Source organism: Pipra filicauda, unplaced genomic scaffold (genome assembly GCF_003945595.2).
Source record: "Pipra filicauda isolate LSUMZ 115617 unplaced genomic scaffold, ASM394559v2 scaffold210_size2929891_pilon, whole genome shotgun sequence".
NCBI classification, from domain to species: Eukaryota; Metazoa; Chordata; class Aves; order Passeriformes; family Pipridae; genus Pipra; species Pipra filicauda.
Genome location: NW_024104322.1, coordinates 2,268,370 through 2,293,925, shown reverse-complemented (window position 1 = coordinate 2,293,925; position 25,556 = coordinate 2,268,370). Strand labels below are relative to the sequence as shown.

At 40.1% G+C, this 25,556-nt stretch overlaps 1 protein-coding gene across 3 annotated transcripts in view; it reads right to left on the bottom strand.

The window, feature by feature from the left end:
• The window catches only part of MET (MET proto-oncogene, receptor tyrosine kinase), a 92,401-nt gene that overhangs the window by 11,567 nt on the left and 55,278 nt on the right, over positions 1 to 25,556 (bottom strand). For all 3 annotated transcript variants that reach the window (XM_027731067.2, XM_027731065.2, XM_027731063.2), the window contains exons 10-15: positions 24,816 to 24,915; positions 13,064 to 13,282; positions 7,197 to 7,343; positions 5,068 to 5,224; positions 4,125 to 4,265; positions 1,538 to 1,768 (exon numbers count right to left, since the gene is read on the bottom strand). In XM_027731067.2, coding sequence (XP_027586868.2) covers positions 1,538 to 1,768; positions 4,125 to 4,265; positions 5,068 to 5,224; positions 7,197 to 7,343; positions 13,064 to 13,282; positions 24,816 to 24,915 — 995 coding nt within the window. The remainder of the gene's footprint in view (positions 1 to 1,537; positions 1,769 to 4,124; positions 4,266 to 5,067; positions 5,225 to 7,196; positions 7,344 to 13,063; positions 13,283 to 24,815; positions 24,916 to 25,556) is intronic.

Genomic DNA, 25,556 nt, shown 5'->3' with positions numbered 1-25,556 from the left:
GAGTTCTACAGAGAACAAGACTACCTGATTAATTCTACTATGTTCCAGTCGTAAGTGCTGGTCAGAGCTCAGTTGGCTTTGCTTTTGGTTTGAGGTAAAATTAAGTTTGTTTTATAGAAGTAACTAAAATCCCATTAAACCACAGATTGCTTGGAGCCTGGGCACAAATCCTAAAGCTTGGATTGGGTGTGTCTACAATATTTTTGGGTTTGGCCCATTTCTAGTTATGGAGGAGAAAATTTAAAATTGTTAATTATATCGGCGTCATTCCTGATATTTTTCAACATTAAAAAATGGGAAATTACTTGGAGTTTTCCAAAACAAGAAAAAAAAGAAAAAGGCCCACCCTTGCTTTGGGGATGATGAAGTGTAATACATGGAAGGGAAACGCACTGACTGACTGATTTGTGGCTCTTTTCCTGCAGAAGAGGGATTAAAAATATACTTTATAGCCAATTTTTTATCAGTATTTTTATACTCAACATGAGATCTGTGATGCATGTTCTGTAGAAGTATGGAAAATACAGTTTGTACTTTGGTTACTAATAAGTACTCAATTGTACAGAGATTAATAAATGTCCCTAACAGAAATTCTGGCTTGGGCTATGAAAGGTGAAGGGAACTTGCTTACGGAGATGTAGAGGAATAGGAGTGATGAGAAAAATTTAGAAGAATAGGAGACTTGCTGTATCAGGAAAAAAACTAAGGGCAAGTGAATGAGAACCTATAACCTGTGGTGTTGGAGCAGGGCGGGGTGAGACTTGCACTGATGTTTGGTAGACCTCACCGTGTAAATGAGACATGAGTCTCATTCCTGATGAAGTTTCAAAGATCTCCATGTTTCATGTGTGGAAGAACGACTAACAGGGATCCTTCGGGGGGATCCTAATGGGGATCTCATGCCTGCAGCTGGCATGAGAGAGGAATGACGGGGAAGGGAGAGCCTTTGCTGGGAGGAAACAAACGGCAACTTCCTCAGAGCTGGGGAAAACTTGTGGAGGGAAAGGGGTGTGGGCATTTCACCTGGCCCACGGGGACTTTTACTGAATGCATTAGTGACTACAAGAGTTTCCTGTGTTATGTAGCAATCGCAACAGATCACAGACTCCAAGTTTAAGGTCACTTGTGTCCCCGCCTTGGCATCCCATGCCATTTAGGTGTGTGCCTTAGGCTTTGCGCAATATCCTGTGGCAGATTCACTCCTGCACTGCAGCCTCATAGATCAGGAGCTCTGGCTGAGCTTTTCTGTAGCCTGGAAAAGGGTGAGAGAGAGACTGCTGAGGGGGAACCAGCAAGTTTCTGAGTTCAAAGGAGCCCCATTAATTGGCAGACTCCTTCCTCCTCATGATGTCTTCTCCAACTGATAAAATGCACACTCCTCATCTGACTTTAAAGGGGGAACCCCTTGGTTCCCCCTTGTTTCAGTGTGTGGGATGCAGTGCTATAAGAGTTAAAAAGCTTGAAAAACCTCTATGCAGACACCTTATTCAAAATGGTTTATAATGAATGGGTGTGCAAAAAGAAGAGCAGTACCCACCTCTTCCTATTACTTCGCTGAAGTGCACTATCAGGCTGTCAGCACCAATAACCACATGCTGCACCTCTTTGACCAGGTCAGGATTTAAGGCGCTGATGTCAATGTGGACGTTAGTTTGGAGAAGTGGACTGGCTAAATCTGAGTCTCCGCTAGACAGAATCGGGGAGAGGTCAGAGTGAGGGTACTGGGCAGGTCTGCACGATCCATTCTGAGACATGCTTGGAAACTGATCTGCAAGATGAACAGAAACTGTTATAATCCTTTCAAATTTCTCCTTGAAAAATGAAGTTTTATTGCATTGGAAGGCGAGGTTTGATTTTAACAGTTTGGAAGTGGCTTGGCTTTGTGGAAGTTTTGGTCACAAAGGGAAAATGAAAATATGCATTGGTAATCTGCCAAACTCCAGGAAAACTATGTCACTAGAAACTTACAATAGTGACAGCTAGCTAGAATCAGCTCTGCTTTTATGAAAGTAAATGGCAAAACTTCCACTTTTCTGAGGGGATGCAATGAAGACTTGTCACTTCCTGCCAAGCAGAGGTTATAGCATTTCTAGTAATTGGGAGTAACAAGAGTAAAATGGAAAAATGACAGCAATATGGGAGGAGGAGGTAGTAAACAATTAAGAACATGAAACCTTTTATTATTGTCATGTTCTAATTTGGTAGGGAACTTTACATCTCATGAAGGTTTCCAAATTGCTGGTGACTAGCTATATTTATCCAGTGGTAAATATTCAACCAGGGAAATGCCTAGAGGTGATTCATATCCTGTAACTGCTGAAGATAATACAGTTGGTGCTACTCATGAAAATAACATGAGTCATCTGATATAGTAGAAATTAAAATATTTCAGTAAAGCCAGGAGTATTTATTTGAGAATTTCTTTTTATCAACAGTGTGTTGTTCAGGTATTTCAAATAGTTTTTGTTTAACAAATTTTTTCTTGTATTTTTTCATGACTGAATGAAAGAACTAGGTTTAATTTACAGCAATTTCAGTCTGGAATGATTCCAGTGGAGTCAATGAGCAGAATTTAGTCTAGGGTCAAAACCAAAAAAGTGAATAAATTTAAGAAGAAAAATTATCAGGTACTGTATCACAACAAGTAAAATATGTTGTACAGACAAGCTTTATATATTTCTGTACAAAACTTGGAAAATTTTCATATAGTGCTGTTGTCATTCTAGTTGCTGAGAAAAACTCTGTGCTCTTCTATCTAGAAGCAAAAATACCAACTCTTACATTTACAAATGAGTTTATTTGTCACTAACGGCAAATATCTATTTAATAATGCCAGTAAAATAATCCAGACATGGCTGCAAAATAATTTTTGCAGCTTCTACATGTAAATCTGCATGTTTTCTAATGTTCCTGTTGTTTTATTCTTTGATAGGAGTTGACATAAACACTGCTAGAGACATGAAGTGAACATAATTCCCTGCTGTGCTTTGCCAGTGTACAGTGGCCCCAGGACCACTGTTGATTTACCTTCCACCAAGGATCTTTGCACAGTTTTCTCTTGTGTACCACTTTCCCTTCTAACCAGTGGCACAGGCTTTCCTGTTCCCTTGGGAATTTTTCAATCAAGAAACTTCTGTATGAGCTGGTGGCAGCAATTAAAGAATAATAAGGGAAGCTGGGAACTGGCCTGTCTCTCAAACAGCTTCGCGATTGGGGCTTACAGAGGTGAAATAAGGATTTGGAGTGATTTCTCTTGAGTTGTATATGGCAGCACCTTAAATAATACAAGACTGTGTATATACCAAGACTAACAAACGTGTGATATCTTACATACCATAATGTGGTAGCTCCTAATAGTTAAAGGCTCAGTAATGGTAATCACAGGACATGGTCTCCACGTCTTAAAGGAGGTGTTCAGACTAAGGTGGTATGATAAGTGTAGCAGACTCTCTTCTGAAGAATACCCACTTTAAAATGGTGTTATACAGGACAAAAACATGTACGGCATAGGATTATTGTTCCCTGAGACCAGCATCGCAGCACACATGGACCTCCACTCAATTTGTAAGTCTTCATAACCTTTTAGCTTAATTTTTAAAGCCAACATTTCTGCATTATACATTTTACAGAAGGGGCATTAACAGACAAAAGAGTATCAGTTTACAAAGCTCCATGTCCCATGTTGGGCCAACAGAACTGCTTTACCATGACTGTATGAAGTCACTGAGACACACTAAACCTACAGCCACTTGATGTTATCCTTAAAATAATTTTTTTCAGAGTGGATTTGCACATGGCGTGATGGACTCATGATAACACAAAATGATTATATCCACTAGCTCCTAACAAACTGTGGAGCATAGAGCGTTTCCACTAATAGCATTTTATATATTCCTCCAACCTGAGTAAAAGTAAAAATCCTTTGCACCTTAGTTTTGGGAAGCACCTGAGAAGTTCAGTTAAAATAGCAAGCCTGTGAACACAGAAGTCCCACTAATGCAGACACAGACAAACTAGATGACAAATTGAAATTAAGATGCTGATCAAAATAGCTATCATCTGAAGACATATGAAAATCAAAATGTATAAAATATCATCTGTACAGATTCCTAATAGAGGTGTACCTTCTAGAAAAGTTGATCTGTAGTCTACAGATTCACTTGAAACCATTTCTGTTGTTGGACTTACACTCCTTGCGCTCACCAGCCTGTCCAGGTGAGGAGTGTGCACTCTGCCATCATAACGCACTAGGTCGCTTCCCAGATCTGAAGGGGAGAAGAAAGAAACACTAGAAAACCCTCATGGTTTTGGTTTGCCAATATTCATTTAGCTATTTATTTAAACCTAGATGTTCTGCTCTGCTGGGAAGAAGGCAGGGTGTTGCTGTGGCAGACATGATCAGGACCTGAACTTGAGCTATTTGTACAGCACAAGATTTGCTGCAACTTTTTTGAAGACCCACTCTTAGCCACACTGGAAGTTTGGAAGCCTCTAGGGCCACCTTCATGGTCTGACTGTGATACTGCATCAGAACAAAACTTGGTTATATACTACCTCCCCTGCTCCTCCTGCCTTGCACAGTGTGGCAGCTCCCACTGGAAGTAAACCCAGACACAGGGGCCAGAGAGGAGCCAGGGTCTGACTAAGTTCCTGATCTGGGTGAACAAGAGACCAGGACACTGCAGTGCTCTGTGTCTTGCACAACTCAGGCACAGCCTGGAGGACTACAAGACAACTGGATGAAGCTGAAGTACTCGTGATTCCATACGTATCATTTACTCGTCCTCTCTTCCAAAGCTGATCGGGGAACAGAAGTTACTAAGTTTTCCTAATAGCTTAGAGTTCCTCCGAAATCCTTCTGCTTAAGGCATAATGTACCCCTTCACCCAGCTCAGGCAAGAGCCAAGCACTGACATGCAACTAAACATTGTGACTTGATTGTGAAACGTCTGCTGATGCATTACAACAGGGCATTGCATGGTAGTTAAGCAAAGCACAAAATTATGTAATTTTTAAAAATCTAAGACATAATAATGGACTTATTTGATGAGATTGACTATGATGGACCTTTAATTTGTTTCTTCTTCCTTCTCCAGAGAAAAAACACCAAAAAGATAAAAAGTAAAACTGATGTTGAAAGTACTCCAGCAATTAGTCCTGTGAAATTCTGATCTTGCTGGATCAGCACTTTTCCGATAACTGTTGATAAAACTTCTTGCTTCCACTGAAATAACAAAGAAAGAAAATAGTGTGATGATTTCCACAGACAAGTAAGAACTAGATTATTAGTACTAAAGTATGAGCTGATATGTCCCATCTAACTAAACTTTGATTTTGTGATGCTGTACTGTGATAAGACACTGGGAGTGAAGAAATTGTTATACTGCTGTACATGAAAGCAGATCTACATGTTTCTCACTTCATTACTCAACTTCAAGAGCTCTGGTAGTGATACAGCTGTGTATTTGATACACCACACACATGGCATGCACTCACACACACTCTGGGTAACAGGGTCCCACTGTTACCAGATGTTAATTCAAAATTTTAAATTCATACTCTTACTCAAATGGTACATGGAAATGTATGGGCCTATGGATATATGGGCTGAGATGTACATTAAAAAAACCAGCCCAACTGTATTTAATATGTGTCCTTCTGGCATAAATATGCTGTAACATCAAACTCACTCATTTGTTGACAGCGTGCCTACGTTTTAGTTCCCAAGGTCATGTGAGCCTGTCCCTAGCCAGCTTCTAGCTTGTTGACAGTTTAAAGAAACAAAACAAACCAAAAAAAACACCAACCCCAAAAATCAACCACCAAACAAACATCAAGCAGCTAACAGGGAAAAACTGTTTTAGGTCACACAGCACTAGCTCAGTCAGTTGGAATGCGTTTGGCCATCTTTTCTCTTCCTCCTGTGGAATTCATTCCTCTGGGTACTGTAATGATGGATTTGCCCGTCAAAAGAGCAAATTTTCTTCTTCACTGGGCAGACTGCAATTTCTGTGTCTCCTTGCCAGTAAACAAGCAAAAACCTTACTTAACCCCTTTATGTTTTGTTCTTTTCTATGTATGAAACCTGTCATGCATATCTATTTCTTAGCGTTTAATGAAATATCACATAGTAGAACTGGTGAAATGTAGTGTCAGCTCTGGTTGCATATGTGAAAATACGAACCAAATGCAACCTGTGCAAAAGTATCATATGAAACTAGGCACTTACAGTTCTGGGAAACATACACCAAAAGAAGAGCTGCATCTAATTTTATAGTTTGAGTGATGTATTCAAGAAATTTAATAATTACTTTAAAAATAAATTAATATTAAAATAAATTAATAGTTACTATATTAATAAATGAGTTATTACTATTTACTTAGACTGCAGTAGCAAATAGGAATATAATTCACAGCTCAGGATCCTGTTGAGATAAATGCCATAAAGATATAGAAAAAATAGATGGTCCCTGCTCCAAAGAGCTTACCTAGACTTTGATCCTCATCAGACTTACATTCACTGTTTTCAGTGAATCACAGTTCAGTTTCATAGTTTAAAGGTATTCCTATTCCACTGGGATTTTCCTTTTTTTATATATTTAAAAAATACAAAGATGCTGAAAGATCTGTCTTATTCTATGAATCAGTATGTCTACAATTTAAATTTGCAATAGCACACTGTATGATCACCTTTAGAAAAATGGTCAACTCAAACTTTTGTCCAAAGTGTTTTCTTCTTACGAAAAGAATTGAAATGAAATTATAAAATGCAGACAAAAAAAAAAATCTTTCAGGAAGGATGTGATCCTCTTGACTGCAGCAAAATTTTTTGTTGAAAAAAGGGCTTATGAGTTCCAAACTAAACCTACTCCTTTATAGCTTCCCATTCTTCCCCATATGTTTCCTCTTGTGTTTGGATTAATAGCTATAATTTTATTTCCGTGCTTAGTTCAAGTTCTACTTTGTGCCGAAGCCTCCAGAAACTCTCTCTACAAACAGGTAATAACTACAATGAAGACAATATTTATTTTAAAACAGCTGATATTATTTGAATTTCCATCCCAAACAAACATGGATAGAGATATCTCTGTAAGCACAGGTTTAGGCTTAAACTTAAAGTTTCTTGGTTCAATAGTGACACTGCGAATGATAATAAAAATGGCATTAATATCTCATGTGTGGTGTAGTTGCCTCACCTCTATATTTAGCTCACTGTTGGATTTCAGGAGATCACTGGGAACCGTACACAGAATTGATTCTGACTGCAGGAGGAGGTTTTCGCAGCTTTTATTTCCAACTTTTAGCACCTCTCCTTTAACAGCTTCTGAATCAATATAATTTCCCTTGGAAAAAAAAAAATCAATTTTATATTACATAACCATCTCATAAAAGTTAAGGAGTTACAAGCTTGGAAAATGTTTTTAATGGAAAAACAATTGAGAAATAAAAGACCAATGCAAATTTACACTGTCCTGTCAACAGGCATGTATAACTTTTTTTCATGTAAACGGTACTTTGACAGACAGGCCAGAGAGGGATGATAAAATTTACAGATAAATTCTGCTGTCACTAATACTCATACAGCCCATACAGGCCTCTAAAAATGTAAATGTCTGAGGGATTAATCCTGTTGGTCCTGTTTAGATTTTTGCATAATTTGCTCAAGAAAGGACGTATTATGTAACGCTGTTGTTTACACAAAACTGGCGTTATATTATCCACAAGCTAAAGGCATCTCAAACATTTTGTTCTGCAAGTGGTTATGGTAGCAGTAGTGAAACTTTCAAAAAGAAGTCATTAATTGTAATAATACACAAATCTGTTAAAATCATGTTCCACAGACCAAAAAGGAATAAACCTTGGTAAAGACGAGAGCATGAAAAGTGCAGTCCCTACTCAGAACACCTGCTACAATATCCCACACTTGGATGAAAAATTATTCACTGTATTATTCCAGTATTGTGATAGTGGCATTCAAAGGCCAAGTTCAGCATCTTTTGTGCTCAGGAGTGCATCAGAATTTAAGAAGCTGCCCTACCCCATGTACAACCTGACTTAATATGAACAAAGAGGTATATTAAGCAGGATTAGAAGGGGAGAAAGGAGTGTGGGACTAATACAGGCTATTTACGTGAGCTGGATCTGGGAGTTTTCCATGAGAAGGAAGAGAAGGCACTGCAGCTGACACGGCTATGGGACCTTGTATATTGGAAAGGAAACAAGAATTCCATTCTGAGGGGCAAAAAAATCTTACTTTGGCATTTTAGATTTACTGCAGAATGAGACTCAACCCTGGGGAAATTGTAATAAACATAGAGGAGAGCCAGCTTAATGTCCTATTTTGACTGGCAAAGACACACCCCAGGTAAATGCTTTTTAATTGCTGTCCATAGAAGTCCATTTTGCACTCTATCCTCTGTCTACTTGGAAACATTCTGTTTGATGTTAAGTAAATATTCAATGGGCCAAAGAGCATGTGACTGACTGCTTATTGCATAGTAGTATGGAGACTTGCTGCAGATTGTGAGCCATTCATGTTCAAATCTTTCCTTTGAATGATGTTCCTCAAAAGACTTGAATTTAAGTTTTTCATCTTCAGGATAAATATATTGTCTTGGAGAGTGATTCTATGATTCTTCTACACCATAGCTTGGAATTTTTTGCACCATCAAAACTGATACCCAAATGGACAAGAAATCCTACTGATGTTTCCTAAGGTGATCCTTAGCCAGTTATAAAGATGATGGTAGTTTTTACTTAATATTATTACCATTATGTTACCATTAGTATATTATAGTTTCATTTAGGATAACTCAATATATTAGGAGTTTCAAAACTCAGCAGTGGTTTTGCTCTTCCAGGACAACAGAATTTGCCTAAAATTTTAAGAGAAGGCGGAAACTGGCTCCTGTGAGAACTGGGAAAAAATACGTCCTCTTTTAAAATGTGTACTGCCCCTTCTTGGTGAGCAATGCCCTTGCATGCAAGCTGGAGAAGTTCATTACTGGACTGAGTAGCTGTTGCAAACCAATCTGATAGCTCAATCACCTCACAACTTTAGAGAGTTGGGAATACTTTGGGTAGAAGTCTAGAAGCAGTAGAAGAACCGTAAACTAAGGTGTGGAAATTTTCAGATTCGTGTCAGAAGAATTTCTGAGGTTCCTAAGCAGAGAGAAAGGGTTTACTTGGGAAGAATGAGGAGTGACTGCAGCTGCAGAGGTTCCTCTTCAGCTTGCTCAAAAATACCATGGTTTCCATACTGCTCTCTTTTGGACCAGATATTGAGACTAACATAATTTCCTATGTGATGGAAGAAGACTGACAATACAGTGACCTGTAAATAGGCAAGAAGAGTTTCTTAAGATTGTCTTATAAAGAATGTGTTGCACTGGCTTAGGAATAGAGTGGGCAATTTAGTAAATCTTGTCCTCCTTGGAGTTTTAATACAAAAGGGCCAGAGGACAGCCAAGATCTCAGATGTGTTGTGTAACATGCCAGTTGTTACGTATTTCTCTAGTGGAAGATTTATATTTATGAATACACTTTACTTACTGGTGGTCTATGCCTAGGCGTCCTCTGGAATAATGCACAAAGTCCCTGCACCAGCTTAGTGCATAAGCACACCCTAGAACAGGACAGGCTTTGGGCAGACTGAGGAAAGACAGAGTTTCTTTTCTTATTGGGTTTTTTTCACAGCCAGGATGCACTGGGTTTGCAACAGCCCAGCTTCCAGGTCCGGGTCAGTGGCTTCTGCCAGAGGCAGCAAGTATACTCTGTCCTCTTCAACAGACTCAGGTGTTTCACTGTCCCCAGCAGTGAAACACCAGAATTTCTCCCTCCCTGACAGCTTCCCATGTTGGCAGGAGATGGGAGGTCTTCATGGTGTTGAATCAGAGAAGTGTCTCAAGCCACTCTGTCACGACCCCTCTGACTGGGGGATGGTGGGCACCAAGCAACTTCAAAGACCCACATACTTGGCAGAGGAAGAGAGTGATGATGTAGGACCTTGAGTGGCTGGCACTGAAGACAAGGAGGTTTGGTATTTGTGGCACACAGTGACCTGTGTTTAAAATAGAAGACCTAAAGTTTTCTTGTGTGTAACATTTTCTTACAAAAACATCTTGTGGTCATCAGGGGAAACCAAATAGAACCTTTCAATCGGTACCCACTGTCATTTGATGAAAGCCAAATATGTCACACTAGATTAGTTAGATTGAAAAACTTGTGATAAAAGCTCCCTCCGCCCCCCTGAAACTAATTAAGAAAGAGATAAAAGAACTTTGGTTTGGTAGAACAGACTGTTCGCTGAAGCAAGCTGCCATTTAATTTCATGCTGAGCTTGCTTAATTACTGCACAAAATACAATCATGAGGCATGTCAACTTGTGTGTATTTTTGAATGTGGGTACGGGGTGAGGGAAAAGTGTTGCCAATATGGCTTGTAATGATCTTTTGGCTCCTGACTATAATTTATGAAAGTTGCCTCACTGTTTTGATAGAAGCACCCCACTATAACTAATTCTATTTAGAGGAAGATGTTAAATTGGTGCTTGTCCATGCTTCATTCCAGGAGACCAGTTTTCACTAATGCTATTCTCCAGATGGTTGCTAGGAAATAACCAGGACATTAGACTTAGGGAGACATCTGTCTTGGGTGCCATGACTACAGGTCGATGCCACAAAATTGTGAGTTTGGTCACTAGGACAGTCCTCAGTCAGCCTTTCCCATCTAAATGGCTTCTTCCCAGCAATAAAACAGTACCAGAGACTTTTTCCTCAGGGAGAATACAAAGTTCACAAGTAAAAGAGAAGGAAGTTAAAAAACCCAACTAGTTTTTAACTCTCAGTCTCTGTGAAGATTATGGAGCAAGTCCTCAGGGAAGCCCTTCCAGGCAGAGTAAGGACAAAACAGTAATTGGGAACCACCAGCACAGGTGGATTTTGTCTGACCAGCCTTCTATGCAGAGATGACAGGTTCTGTAGATGAAAGATGAGCACTGGACAAAAGGATCCTCATTTTAGCAAGTTTTGCAACACAATCTCTCCTAGCAATGAAAACAAATTAGGATGGTATGAACTGGATAGATGGTCTATAAGGTGAATGAAAAACCTACTTGACATAGGTCAAACCTTAAAAGTCTAACACGTGGCATTTGTCAAAGGCTGATACTGAGACCAACACTAATTGAATCTTTATTGACAACCTGAACAAAGGGATAGAATGTGCTTCTTTGAGCTTTCAGATGACAACAAGTTTAGGAAAATCACTGATATACTGGGTCATAATGTGAAATAAGGCAGCAGTATGCCACTGTAGTGATGAAGGCTCAGTACACATTTTAGCAGCAGCAAAGCTTGAAGGTGATTGTTCTGCTTTGGTCAGCACTTGTAAGGCCACACCTGGAGAATTGTGTCAAGTTTTTAACCCCATCGAATAAGAGAGATACTGACAAACTGGATGAAGTACAGCAGAGGGCCACTGAGCTAGAAGGGGAGCTGAAGCACAGGATACACAATGCAAGGCTAGTGGAGCTGGGTTTTTTAAAGCTGTAAAATCTCCATTCTTGGAGAGTTTCAAAACTCATCTAGATAAGGCCATAGGCAACCTGACCTGATTTTTAACTTAGCCCTGTTTTGAGCAACAGAGTTAGACTATGAAGATCTCCAGAGGTTCCTTCCAATCTATGTTATTCTACGATTCTTCTCAAATTAGTACTCTTTCCAACTGGTTGATATGCATGACCTGGAAAATACTGGAAAACACTGCTGTCATTGCACAGAGGCACTGAGCCATGCAGCAGCTCTATATTCCCAGATCTCCGTTGACCCACACACCAGAACTCTATCCAGCATTCCTCCAAAACTAAACATGAGAACTGCTCTGCATTGAGGAAGGAGTGATTGTATGGCCAAGAGCTCCAAGTAGAAAAACAAAATTAAAAAATAAAAATCAGACCAATTATTCTTTGGTATTTGTCCAAAACACTTTGCAGAGGAAGATTAATATTCAGAGTTTGACTGGAAGTCAGCATGGCTGACAGGAGCTCTGCAGTGATCCTTCTGATGTCTGGCAGCCCAGAAGCTGGCCCACTGGACCATCTTGGGAGTCAAAGACCTCAGGCTATCAAGATTTCTTCATTGTGATAGGGGAAAAGAGTTTTGGCTTACAGAGCTATGCAGGAGCTACACAAAGAGATGACCCAAGCATTAAGACTGATTCTCTTCCATAAAGCATTTTTTATCAATTATATTCTATATAAATTATAGAAATTTATATAAATTATGTGTACTTTACAACAGATTTTCATAAGCATTCATTGTAAACTAGAAATACCCATATTTATACCTTTTCTATTTGATTAATCTAAACTCAGAAAAGCATTAGATTTCAAAAAATTGGACTCACACAAAATTGATTTAACTTTCTTCGCAGTACTGTAGTAGAGAGCAGCCTGTGCCTGTAAGGGCCCCAAATTCCTAAGAGATGTTTCTCAGTGCCATGTAGGCTACTCTCAACGCTCTTTGAAGAGGCATTCATCACCAACTTTGCATTTTTCACGGGTCCATAAATATTTAGGCTACAGCAGTGACTGATCCTCATGAGTGACTTTGTGCACAGGCCAGAGTTTCCCTCAGCTCAAGAGAGCCAAAGCTGCTAGGCCACATCTTCTGTGAGGAAGGACACAAAACCATGTGACAGTACGAGCTGGGACTCGGGCGCAGGCCACATACTTCAGGCTCTGGGCTGCTGGCCATGTTTAATCCTGAACTGGTGACGCAGCTCATTGCAATCAGAAGCTGATGCAGCGTGGTCCTCCCACGAGGACGAGGAAAGCCCCTCTCCAACTCCACCTGATGCCAACCACCCTGGTATATATATCTTTGTTTTCAGCTCTGCATCTTTTAAATTGTGACAACTGGGGGCTTGGGTGAATGCAGTACCAAACACAGAGCTCTCTCCGCCCTTGCTTCCTTGGGGCTTATGTCATCAAAATGTCTGTTCCACACTGTGCTGCTGATGTGCACTTGTGAATAATTGAAAAACTTATTTCAGCATTTCTTACCTTAATTTCCAGAACATTTTGGTTGCCTCTTGAGATGAACACTGGCTTTTCAAAATGCTTAAATACTGGATTATTTACATAATCAAAATCAAAGTACAGGGAGCTGACACCATCAAAAATAAAGAACACTTTGGTTACAAAGGGTGGTTGGAGATTGAAAACTTTCAGTGAAGGTGTTGTACAGCAGATTATCTCTGAGCTAGAGCGGTGGCTACATGCCTATAAGAAAAAAAAAGAGGTAATTGTAGTACGTACATGCATAGGAAGTTAGTGATTAACGTAACTTTCTTTAACAATACACAAATACTGAAAAAATAAACACCAAGGGTCTTGTTCTTCTTTAACCAAAGCAAAATCCTCATCAGCGCAACACAGCATTTATGTAGAGCTGGGAGAAAAGTATAAAAACTTCACGTCAATGGTGTTTGCACTCTTGTTGAGGAAATGTTCAAGTAAACAAGCTTCCTGGCCTGATTGTTCACAGCACTTTAAAGTAAATATTTTGCAGATAATTAATGGAAAATGATTTCCAAAGCCAAGGACCATCAGGAGGCTAGCCTGATGTACTGAGCAGGCATGGTTCAGCTTACCCAGCCTATGTCACAGTGACTGCCACATGGATTTCTCTTCCTTTTTCACTACCAGAGCAACAGTAAGAGACCAGAGGACAAGGTAAAAGCTAACAAATTTGACTGAAACAGTGGAAAACAGAAGTAAAGCAGTGTTTACCCATGGCATAGCTAATTCGCTATGTTTCCAGAAAGGCACTATGGACTCTGTGAGAAAGCGCTTTAGAGCCAAAGCCACTGTGGATCCTGGGCCACAAAAACTCAGCAAAGTGCATCTTCTTTCTAAAAATGTATATGTAAGGCCCCAGGTGTGTGTCACTTGTTGCTTACTGAAATGTCTGGCCATGGCGCTTCTCTCTATCCCACACTGCCTTGACACAGGACTTGTCTAAATCACATTTACAGTTGACAGAGGGACAAAAGCTCACCTAGAAGGGGTTTCATCTGATCCATTTTAGACAACAGCTTTAATTAGATTAACAGTGCTCTAGAAGAGTCAACTCTCTCTTGAATGTGAGGCTTTCTACAGGACTACTCTGCTTATAGTATCAACAGCACATCTACAAGCATCAGCAGGAGGCATGGTGGGTGCTGGGCAGCATCACACCAACTGCAGTGTGGTTTGTTTGTGATTGTATCGTGTACTCCCTTCTCTGTGCCTCCCTTTCATGCTGCCTACCATGGATATGGTTGAAGAACTTCTGGCACAAACAGAGTTACTTCAACTCCACAGATGTATTTCTCTTCCAACTGTATAAACCTTCTGTAAGTAGTTCCCTGTACACTGTGCCCTGAGAGCAGATTAATTTTTTTCTTTTTTAAAAAAATATAAATACTGGGATGGACATGTGCCACAGTAAGAACGGGGCTAAGCTCTTAGTCATCATAAATCTTACATCTGTTCTACAAGAGACTTTCCTGGAAAATCAACAATCCTGTCAAATACCTTTGTGCATCCAGAGAAGGTCAAAATGTATGTTTTTCTGTTTTGTTTTTCAAATTAAATTGGTTCTTATTATATAATGCTGCCTGAAGGAGCTGTGAAATTAGTTTAAATTAATGCAATGTTATTTTGCTGTTTCAAATCAGTGACATAACTGTTCAGGCTATATCAGTTATATTAAATCAGCTGTCTACAAATCAGCACTTTTTGTTATCACCACAGGTATTTATGTTTCTATGAGTACTATTGTTAAATCTTGAATCTGCCAAGGGAAAAATTTTCAGTGTTCTGAGCACTTCAGTTTTAGAGCTCTTACGTGTCTGTGAGCTGTGAGTTCGGCACTCAGTTAAATAACTTGGTGCAGTTCTTAGTGATGCTAATGGGACTTGCACCTGTGTATCTAACTGGCCATTTAGATTCCTAGCAGAAATTCAGAAATAGTTGTGCAAGTCCCATGACAGTATGGTAAACTGTGGGACACAAGACAAAGGCAGATTTTTGCTCCATTTGCTTACAGTATTAGACTGTTCTTCTTTTGAATACCTTGTTATACACCAGGCTTTGTTCTATTACATGGATCTAGAAATTAATTTGAATTAGTATGGTAATAATAAGATGTGTCATTAGTATAATGGATGATCAAGCCATACTTTTCCATGATATATGAATGTTTGTAAGGTTACCTATCATATTGTGTCGATTCTAAAACGGGATTACTAAAATATATATAATTATGAAGCTAAGTATGTCCCAAATAATCATTATATTTATTTGATTAATGTAAATTCATAAGACTCTTTATCTACTGCAGAGTAGTGATGTCCCTTAAATTAATAGCGGTGGTATTCATAACTTTGTTTGTGGCTATCTATTAGAATCAGTACTTTACTTTATCAGGCTGGTCTCTGAAGCAGAAGCTTTCAGAAAATGATAAAAATCTAATAATACTCTTTGGAAGGGATGCAATGTGACTGATTGGTAAGGTCAAGAAAAATCTTATTTGCAATGCCCTTATTGGTACATGGTTTGACATGACATTTTTACCTTGAAATTGGTTTTAGCAATTGAAGAATATGACAGTTTGGTTTTCATGAAATATTGGATTGAGGATCTCTAAGAAAAAAATCCTAATTCAATCTATTGCCTTCTCAATTAAAATACTGCCTATCACCCAGCACCTTTAACTTTTATTTAATTAAGCTTTAAAGTACATTCACTTTAAAAGCTAAGCCTACATTCTTCTCGTGACTATAATCTACATCTGAAGACTGTGAGGAAGAAAAGATAAAAATTATGGTACATTTCACAAGCATAAATAAATTCCAAAGGGAATAATAATCCATTGCACAATGCATATGACTCATCACTTAAGGTATGTATTCTTGTTTCATTTGTAAAATATGACCCCTGAGGCAATTAATTCAAACCTGACCTACAGAATCTGAACTTCAGTGCCCAATTCAATTTTTTTTCATCTGATAGAACAACAGGAAAAATTATGAGGGAGGATCTCTGAGTTCCAGAGGTCTCCCAGCAGCTGACCCAGATAAGAGAGGGGCAATTGGATGTGTATTACAGGATCTGCAGTTGTCAGAAGGGAGAAAAGATCCAATTTTTCCTTTCATAAAAAGTAAACTTTTGGAGTTCCAGTGAGGAATGAAAGATGAATGAAGTTAAAGGCAGACTGGGAGACTCTCCAACTGTCTTTGCCAAAGGATGATTTCTCAATAGGAAGAGATGAGAATACAGGTCCAACTTGAGGAAAAGCACATTCAGAAGACTTTTCTGTGTAAAGCAGTGACACTCAAGCAGTGTATCTTGAGTGCTTTCCAGAGAACTCATTGGCTTTTGCTGCCATTTCAGGTAGTATAATAAATGGCCCTAATGGATCGGTAGCATTTTTATTCTAGTTGTCTTCTTGGATGAAGGCATGGGAGATAATACTTCTAGTCTATCAGATCATTGGACCAGAAGGTAGAGTAAAACCTCTCTTGCTGCTGGGTCTGAGAGCCAGCCCTTCGCACGACATGACCAATACTGACTGGGAGTCTAAAGTCTGGGCTTGGGATGGTCAATGTACCTTGTAGCACATCACTGGCACTCGGTGATTTCACACTGTGGCTTTTCCCTGATATCCCCTGCTATAGTCTTTCCTTGGCAGGAGATGTGCATAAAATGAAGATCTGGCACAGAAAAATACAAATGGTTCCCCTTTTTGAGGGAACTCTTTGCTGGGCTTCTGTGGTAGCTGTATGCCACAGAGCCAAGGCAGATAGAGGATCAAACTCTGAGTGTCTTTGGATAAGTAGTCAGGAATATCTTCAATAATCACACACTCAACATCCACACCTTCCAGGGAATTTATTTTATAATTGTTTAATACCTCTAAAGTAGACACTCACTGTTGAATTCTAGGCATTTTGATGAGTATTATGAGTATGGATTGTTCACAGACATATAAACATTGAAGGAACTTTAGGGCATTTTAAAATTCTCCTGTAAAACAGCAGGAAATGGCACCCAGCAGAGAGAAATTAAGAAATACTAAAGATCATTCAAAAGACTACTTACTGAAGAGATAATTAAAAGTCTGTAGAAAGAGAAGATCTTGCATAGCTACAGGGTCAGTTGTTGAAGGTCTTGTATTAGAAGGTGTTACTTCTTAGTTTTGTAACCTTGCATATATGGGACATTCATGGTTAGAAGAGATTAAGCAGTGGGAATGTACAGCCAAATTAGTTTATAGATGGAATATTAAAAATGGTACAAAAAAAAAAGGATCCCTAAATGACCACTTGTTCACTATGGGGGAATCAATGCCAAGTACAGGCTTTCAAAGAGGAAACATTGGCTCCAAGTGCTTCAGAAACAGAAAAATCATCTAGCATGACTTACAGCAGAGGTTAGAAGACACTTATTTTGTAAACAGGCTCCTGATCAAACACATTCTAAACTGCATAGGTTTTTTTACAGGCACAACGCAAAGTGAAAGGAAGGAACGAGCTGCTTCCCTGTTGGTGCACCTCACAGAGGAACTGGATGTGTGAGCAGAAGTGAGAGAGTTTCTGTATCCTTATGCATTCTCTATAGTTGTTGGGAATTTTTGCAGCACTTCCTAAATTCTTAATTTTTGTTCCAAGTCAGAACAAATGATAAAAAGAACTCATGAAATAGAAATTAAAAAGAAACACATTGCAAGTATTGAAACATATGGTTCAATAACTCTAGAACATCTTTTTCACTCATTGAAATAAATTCAAAGAAGGCAAAATGTATTATTTTGAGTGTTAACATAGAATGTAATATAAACACAACTAGTGTGAACACAGTACTGAACAATTTTAAGGAAATTTAAATAAATATGAAATGAACATTATAAAGGCATTTTTGCCATATAGAAGAAAAATTTTCAGAAATATTAAACTACAAACATGAAAGCCAAAAAGCTCAACATAATATTTCTTCTATAGGGGGCTGGCATATTGCCCCCAAAACTTCTCAGTCTCAGTGAAACTGCACTTACAGGAAGCTGTTCCAGAAAAACTCTTTTATTAGTTGTACCGCTCACCTCTTTCACAGGGATGGAAAAAAGAGGCAGAGAAGAGCAAATGCCCCAGGGCATTTCAGCTGGCTCTGCTCCCCGAGACTTATGGATGCACAGCATCCTCAACAGCTCCTGCTGTTTACAGAAGTGATTCTCCACTTATATTGTGACTCTATCAGGACTCTAGGCCACAATTAAACCTGAAGACAGCAAAGACAGAGAGCTCACAGGAAAAGGTGAGACCTGTTTTAAATTGGGCACCATTAGTTTGAGGCAAATGGTTTAGGGTCTGGGAGGTGGCAGAAAGAAGAAGAGCTCTAGGAAACAACATTTATCAGGAGAATTTGGAGCGGTTTGGTTTATTTCAACTGAAAAAGAGAAAGGCTGGATCATAATGTAATGCAAATATGTAAAATTAGCAGGAGAGACTGATTATCTGTTGCTTGTGTCCACAGAGGGTTAAACAAGCAGATAGGTAATTAGCTGCAGGATTTGAGTTAATTATTAGAAAGAAATCTTTCCAAACCACTAGGTAAGCAGGTAGAGCAGCTCTCTCTAAAGCTTGTTTAAGCAAGGTTGTGAAATTTCTTTCACAAGGAGCTTTAATAACAGCCTAGACAAATATCCGTCAGGCAGTGGTCTGCATACATTTGCTCCTGGCGCAGGGAAGCGGGCCAAGCTAGGTCTTTGTGGTCCCTCCCAGCCATACTCTCCTTTGATGCTTTGGGATGTGTTTCAGTGCTAGCTTTGGTTTTCCCAAGAGCCAGAGTTTCTGAATGCTGACAAAAGCGGCTTCTTGGAAGAGGCTAGAGAGAAAACTGAACAGAAAAAGGTCTTAAATAACAATTAAAAAAAATGACTCATATAGTTATCCTCTCCCAAACTAAGGAAGCAAAAAGACATACAACCTCAGCTATAGCAGTTCTTGAGCATTTTGGCTTGTATTGTACTGTTTGTCTGGGTTTGGTCTGTTCAGGATCACAACCTGTCTTCTTTATAAATCAGACAGCTAGTCTGGATCCCTGCTGGAAATAGATCCTCATTGTTGTTTATTTTTTGTAATGACTGGATGAAATTTTAGTTTTTTTGTATATCCCTCATGCATAGAGCCCAGAATCTCCAGTGCAGGATGGGTCAGACTGCAGCCACTGGCATCTGCCACCAGCAATTTCCTCAGTTACACAGTGCAATCTTGTTTTGCTAGCTATAAATCTTCCCTTTCTAATATCCTTCCTTGAGAAATATGCTTGAGGTAGAGAATAGTGGCAGAACAAATGGCTGCCACAGAGGCAGGGAAGGCCACTGAGTGCCAGAAGCCTTTAATTTCAATAGAGCAAAAATATATTGCTTGGGCAGTGTCAAAGTATAAAACACTCTGGATTATAATCTGTTTGAGGTTATATTCCATTTTTTGTGCAGGGAGAATGAACTTGTGTACAGGTGCTCATACACTGGGGCAAATTTCTTAGAGATCAGCAGGGGTAGGGGATTGGTGTGTTGACAAATATAACACACACTGTAAGGTAGGAAAAGAAAAAGATAAAGGAGATAATTCTCACTGCCTATGTCTATGTCTTTTTTCAACAGCAGGTTAAAAGGCAGGATGAAAGCAAAACACTGCTCAAAGGCAAGGTTGCTCCCCAATATTTGGGGGAGAGAGTAAATTCTATGGCATTCATTGCCTGGAGTTGCCAGTCACTTTTGGACTTAGTTCTTTAAAATTTCAGATCCTTTCAAATCTGTTCAGATTCTAAGGAAGTGAGGCAGCACCAGAGGCAGCTGAAAGACGGTTCTGGGGTGAGACTGGGCTGTGCAGGGGTTCCCGTTACCACGAACACCTAAGTGCAGCCTCGTGTGGACCCCGGGGGCCCTCGGTAGCCAAGGAATGGAGGAGGGATGGTGCTGGGAGCGACCAAGGGGGAATTTCAATGCTTCCAGGGAGCGCCATCGACCTGGAGTGTGGTGAACAGGGCGTGGCACGTGGCACAGCAATTTGCACAGGCAGGGAGAGCAGGAAAGACTCCTCTCTCGGACCAGCTAGGAGCAGCCAACAGAGCAGCCAACAGAGCAAACAGGCTCAGAAACTGGTAAGGTAGAGCTTAAGCTTCCTCAGTTATGGCTGACATGCCATAAAGCTCAATTCCTTGCAGCTGCTGTACCAGCTGTGCCAGAGGCCTCCACAGCCAGAGCTGCTGATGGCAGATGCAGCTCTCCAGGTCACAGGTTGCCAGGAGTGCCTGATGCCTCTTCACGATGCTGGGGCAGACAAACAGTTATTTTGCAGAAGATGTGCTGTGGTTGAAGAGCTGTGTCACCAAGTGAAGGAGCTATGGGAAGAAGTGAGCAGGCTTCACAGTATTCAAGCAAAAGAGCAAGAGACAGAGCAAGACTCTCGGGAGTCTTGAACCTCTGTTATAGTGAAGAAAGAGGTGGACTCAGAACTCAACAGGGAAATTAGTCAAAGGAATGTTAGTCTGTTAAAGATGAAGGCTGGAAGCTGGTCACTGCACGTACCAGGAGGAAGATTCCTCCTCCTTCTCAAAATATGACAGGTAGGACTTGCACATTCTACAACAGGTATGAGGCTCTGGAATTAGAAGGCTGGAGAACTGAGGAGATGGGTGAGAGTCCTTCTAGGGTAGTGGGGTCTCTTAAAATAACACCACCTGTACCCGCATCCAGACCTCCTCTGTCAAGAGGAAAAGAAGGGTAGTTGTAATAGGAGACTCCCTTCTAAGGGCAATGGAGGGCCCGATATGCAGATCAGACCCAGCTCACAGGGAAGTCTGCTATCTTACATAGGCATGGGTAAGGGACATTACTGGAAAACTCTCCAGTCTAATAAGGCACTCTGATTACTGTCCACTATTGGTTGTTCAAACTGGCAGCAATGAAATAACAAAGAGGGCAACCAGAAGAGGCTTCAAGGCCCTGAGACGATTGGTAGAGGGATCAGGAGCACAGGTAGTAATCTCCTTTACCTTTCCAGTAACAAGGAATAATATTAATAGGAATATAAAGAGTCATCAGGTCAACAAGTGGTGGCTCCAAGGTTGGTGTAATCAGAAAAATTTTGGGTTTTTTGACCATGCCACGATCTACTCAACACCTGGTTTACTAACACCCGACAGGATGCAACTTTCTCAGAGGGGAAAAAGAATTTTAGTGCAGGAGCCAGTGGGGCTTGTTGACAAGGCTTTAGACTAGCTTGGAAGGGGGAAAGGGGCAAAACCAGGCTCACCAGTGATGAGCAATGGGATGATGTGCCAAAACTTGAGGAAATGAGCACTCATGGGATCCCTCAATCTGCCTCAAGAGGTATTGGCTACAATGTACCACACCTGAAATATTTCTACACTAATGCATGCAGCATGAGGAACAAACAAGAGGAGTGTGAAGCTTTGGCCCAGTCCCAGAGATTTGACATCACTGCGTAAGTGAAACCTGGTGGGATGAGGCCTGTGACTGGAGTGCCCTGTTGGATGGTTACAGGATCTTCGGGAGAGATAGGCAGGGCAGAAGATGTGGAGGGGCGGCACTGTATGTAATAGAAGGGTTAGAACGTATGGAGCTCACAGTTGGCAATGGCAGAGAGAGTCTCGGGGGGCAAACAAATAATGCAGATATCAACACGGGAGACTGCTACAGACCTCTCAGCCAGGACGATGACACTGACGACTTATTCTTTAAGGAATAAAGTCAACTGTCCTTGTCCTTATGGGTGACTTCAACTTTCCAGAAATTAACTGAGAGCATCACACAGCTGGTAGAACCAGGGCCAGAAGATTCCTAAAAACCTGGATGACAACTTTATGGAACACATCCTAAGGGAGTCGACTCAGAAAGACGCTCTCCTTGATCTGCTGCTTGTCAACAGAGTGGGTCCTGTGAGCAAAGTGGAGATTGGTGGCCATCTTGGCCACAGCAACCACAAAGGGATCAAGTTTAAAATCTATGCTGACAGGAGCAAAAGTGCCAGCAAAACCTCAGCTCTGGACATGAGGACAGCAGACTTTGTGCTGCTCAGGGAATGAGTAACTAAGGTCCCTTGGGAAAGGTTTTTGCAGGTGCTGCAGTCCATCACTGCTGGTCACTTTTCAAACATCACCTCCCAAGGGAACAGAAGCAGCAATTCCCAAGTGTTGGAAGTCAAGCAGGGGAGGCAGAAGGCCGGCTTGGCTGAGCAGGGATCTTCTCTTGGAAATAAGGCACAAAAGGAAGGCGTATGCTCAGTGGAAGCAAGGTCAAGTGATATGGGAAGAATACCGAGATGTTCCTTCCTGCTTTAGGGAAAAAATTCATGTGGCCAAAGCTCAGCTGGAGTTGAAGCTGGCCGAAAATGTGAGGATCAATAAAAAGAGTTTTTTCAAATACATTAATATACTGCAGTAGGCAGCATAGAAATATAATTGACCCATTACAGGATGTGGATGGTCACCTCACAAACAGGAACATAGACAAGGCAGAGGTGTTTAACACTTTCTTTGCCTCTGTCTCCAACATGGATGAGGGATCAAGGGTGTCTAAGTGCCCTCAGCTGGAGGACCACGACAGAGAATGATCAACTCCCAGTTGACTCTGAAATTGTGGAATCTGCTACTCCAGCTGGATTCCTAAAAAGCTATGGGGCTAATGGGATTCATCCCAGAATCCTCAAAGAGCTAGATAATGTAATTTCAAAACCTCTCTCAGTGATTCTTGAGCAGTCTTGGGAATCCGTAGAGGTCCCAGCTGACTGGAAACTGGTGAATGTTGTCCCAATTTTTAAGAAGGGCAAGAAGGAGGACCCCAGAAACTACAGGCCTGTCAGTCTCATAACTGAGACTTCACCAGTCCATAAGTGGTGAAGTTATGGAGAAGATTGTTATGGCAAGTATTGAGGAACACCTGAAAGACAACACAGTCTTTGGTTACAACCAGTACAGCTTTGTGAGAGCAAGGTCTCACTTATCAAACCTGATTTCCTGAAACCTGATAGGAGGGGCAGACACTTATGTTTTCTCTGTGGTGACCAGTGACAGACCCCAAGGGAATGGCCTGAATTTGTGTCAGGAGAGGTTTAGGTTGGATATTAGAAAAAGTTTCTTCACCCAGAGGATGGCTGGGCACTGGAACAGGCTCCCCAGGGAAGTGGCCACAGCACCAAGCCTGACAGAGTTCAAGCAGCATTTCAATGATACTTTGAGGCACTCGGTGTGACTCTGAGGGATGGTCCTGTGCAGGGCTAGGAGTTGGACTTGATGATCCTTGTGGGTCCCTTCCAACTTAGCATATTCGGTGATTCTGTGAAGCCCCAAATATTTGACAAGCAAGGAATGCAGTATCAGGGCCTGAAGAGAAGCAATATCGCATATTCTCACAGGGGAACAGAGAAAGCATATGAGTGATCTTTACTTTAAAAAAAAAAGACTGCTCAAACCCACACAAAGCAAAATCTCAAGACATGGTTTCAGCAGTGATCTTTTCTTTGGAAATCCTTTGTGTCTAAAAATAATCATGCCTACATTACTCATAGCCTAATAAATTTTGAGTTTAGTTGATTTCACTGAAATGTTTTGTTTTTCAACTGACGGACAAAGTGACTTTTTGAAAACACTGAACACTGTGTTTCATTGCAAAGGCACTGATTTTCAGATTAAAATCTGAACCCATTAAATTACAAGCCACGACTACATGCTGTGGAAATTCAGGTCCCGACACTCATAATATTATACAAATTAGGATCATGAAGAATATGATGACCTTGAAGCCATAAAAGACTGCAAATTTGCAGACATACCATTTAAAATGCATTGAGCAAACCTAGGTCTAATACTTAGAATTCAATTCAGGAAATAGTGTATAATGATCATTAGAAATAACCTGAGAATATGAAGAGTAACATAGCATGTCATAAAGAGTATAGGTCAATTTAGCTTCAGTTAGGCTAAACAGACCTTACAGGATAAGAAAATATTGGAGGTACAACACAAAATGTGTAGGCAAATGCTTACAGAAAACAGTTGCAGTACAACTAGCCATTAAATGCAATCTTTGCTTTGCAAAAATTAAAGTGGATCACACGGTCATATCTGTACACCTTATTTAGGTTTAGACATTGTGTAGTGTCAACTCAGGAACAAAAATCAGAAGGCTTGGATCCCTGACTGACCCTCTGTTCATGCAGAGGTACCCAATTGCAAAGCCCCAAACCTTAGTTGTTGAACTTTGGTAAATTAGGAAAGATTTGCCCCAATAGAGAATTTTGCAAGCAGAAATTCTTCAAAATAATACTTACTTTTGATTTTAGATAGTTACTCTTCCTCTTTGTCACATATCCACAGTCACCACTTGAATATGACAGTAGCTTGAACCTGCCACGTAATCTGACATACCTGTATTGTGTTGCTCTGTGTTTAGTCACTTGAATTTGCATTGCTAAATTGCAATATAAAAATCTTACTATCAGATACTGTAAAAGCCTTATTTCTTTGGAAAAGGTTCCTTGGAAACTGCTGTTATACCTTCAGCCTAATTTCAAATTTGTTGTTGAATTCTGCCTATACAGTGAAAACAGCCTGTGCAGAAAACACCAAAATATCAGTGGAAGCCTCAAAGTTTCAAGGCAAAAGTCAAAGTATTTTGACTGAAAATTCTTCAACATTCATCACACCAAGATGAAAAGATAACAGATTGTCTTCTCTAAGACTGACTCACCACAGAGAAGTTCATTCCTAGTTTAGGTACAGTAATCACCATCTGAGGAAAGCACACTGAGTTCAAGTTGATTCCCTGAGCTGTGATTGTACTTCCACCACTAGGAAAAATTTAAAAAAAAAAAAGGAAGAAGAAAAAGAAAAAAAAAAAGAAGATGAGTAGGATAACAATACATCTGCTGTGATAATGTTAATTACAAATTATATTTTAAAGTGAATGGTAACATAAAACCAGAATTAGGGATATATGGGGTGAGTGCAAATAGCTTTGTGCAGTGAGATTATTTTTCTGGGAAATAAATTTTATACTTACTATAACAACTAATCAAATAAAGAAAAGAAAAATAATTTTTAAAATTGTGGTATGCCAGGGTACAAAACAAATGTGTACATTTTAAAAGAGTGTGCATACTTGTACTTCACATTTGCTTTTTAACTTATTGCTTTCAGTGGTGCTGAAAAAGGTGTCTGTTTTACTGCTGACATTATTTTGGCAAAGGCAGATGGCTTGGATTATTGCTACTGAGACCATAAATATGCCACTTGAAAACACACATACACTACCATACATATATATTCATAATATTTATATAGCGCTGGATTTAGACTATTTTAAAATCCATTTGCTCTCCTGAGTACCCCTGACTTGTCACATTAAATTATTTTCCTCACTAATCAGTGTAATGTCCAGATACAGTACAGGAGACACACTTAGCTGTATAGTAGGTATCTCGGCAAGACA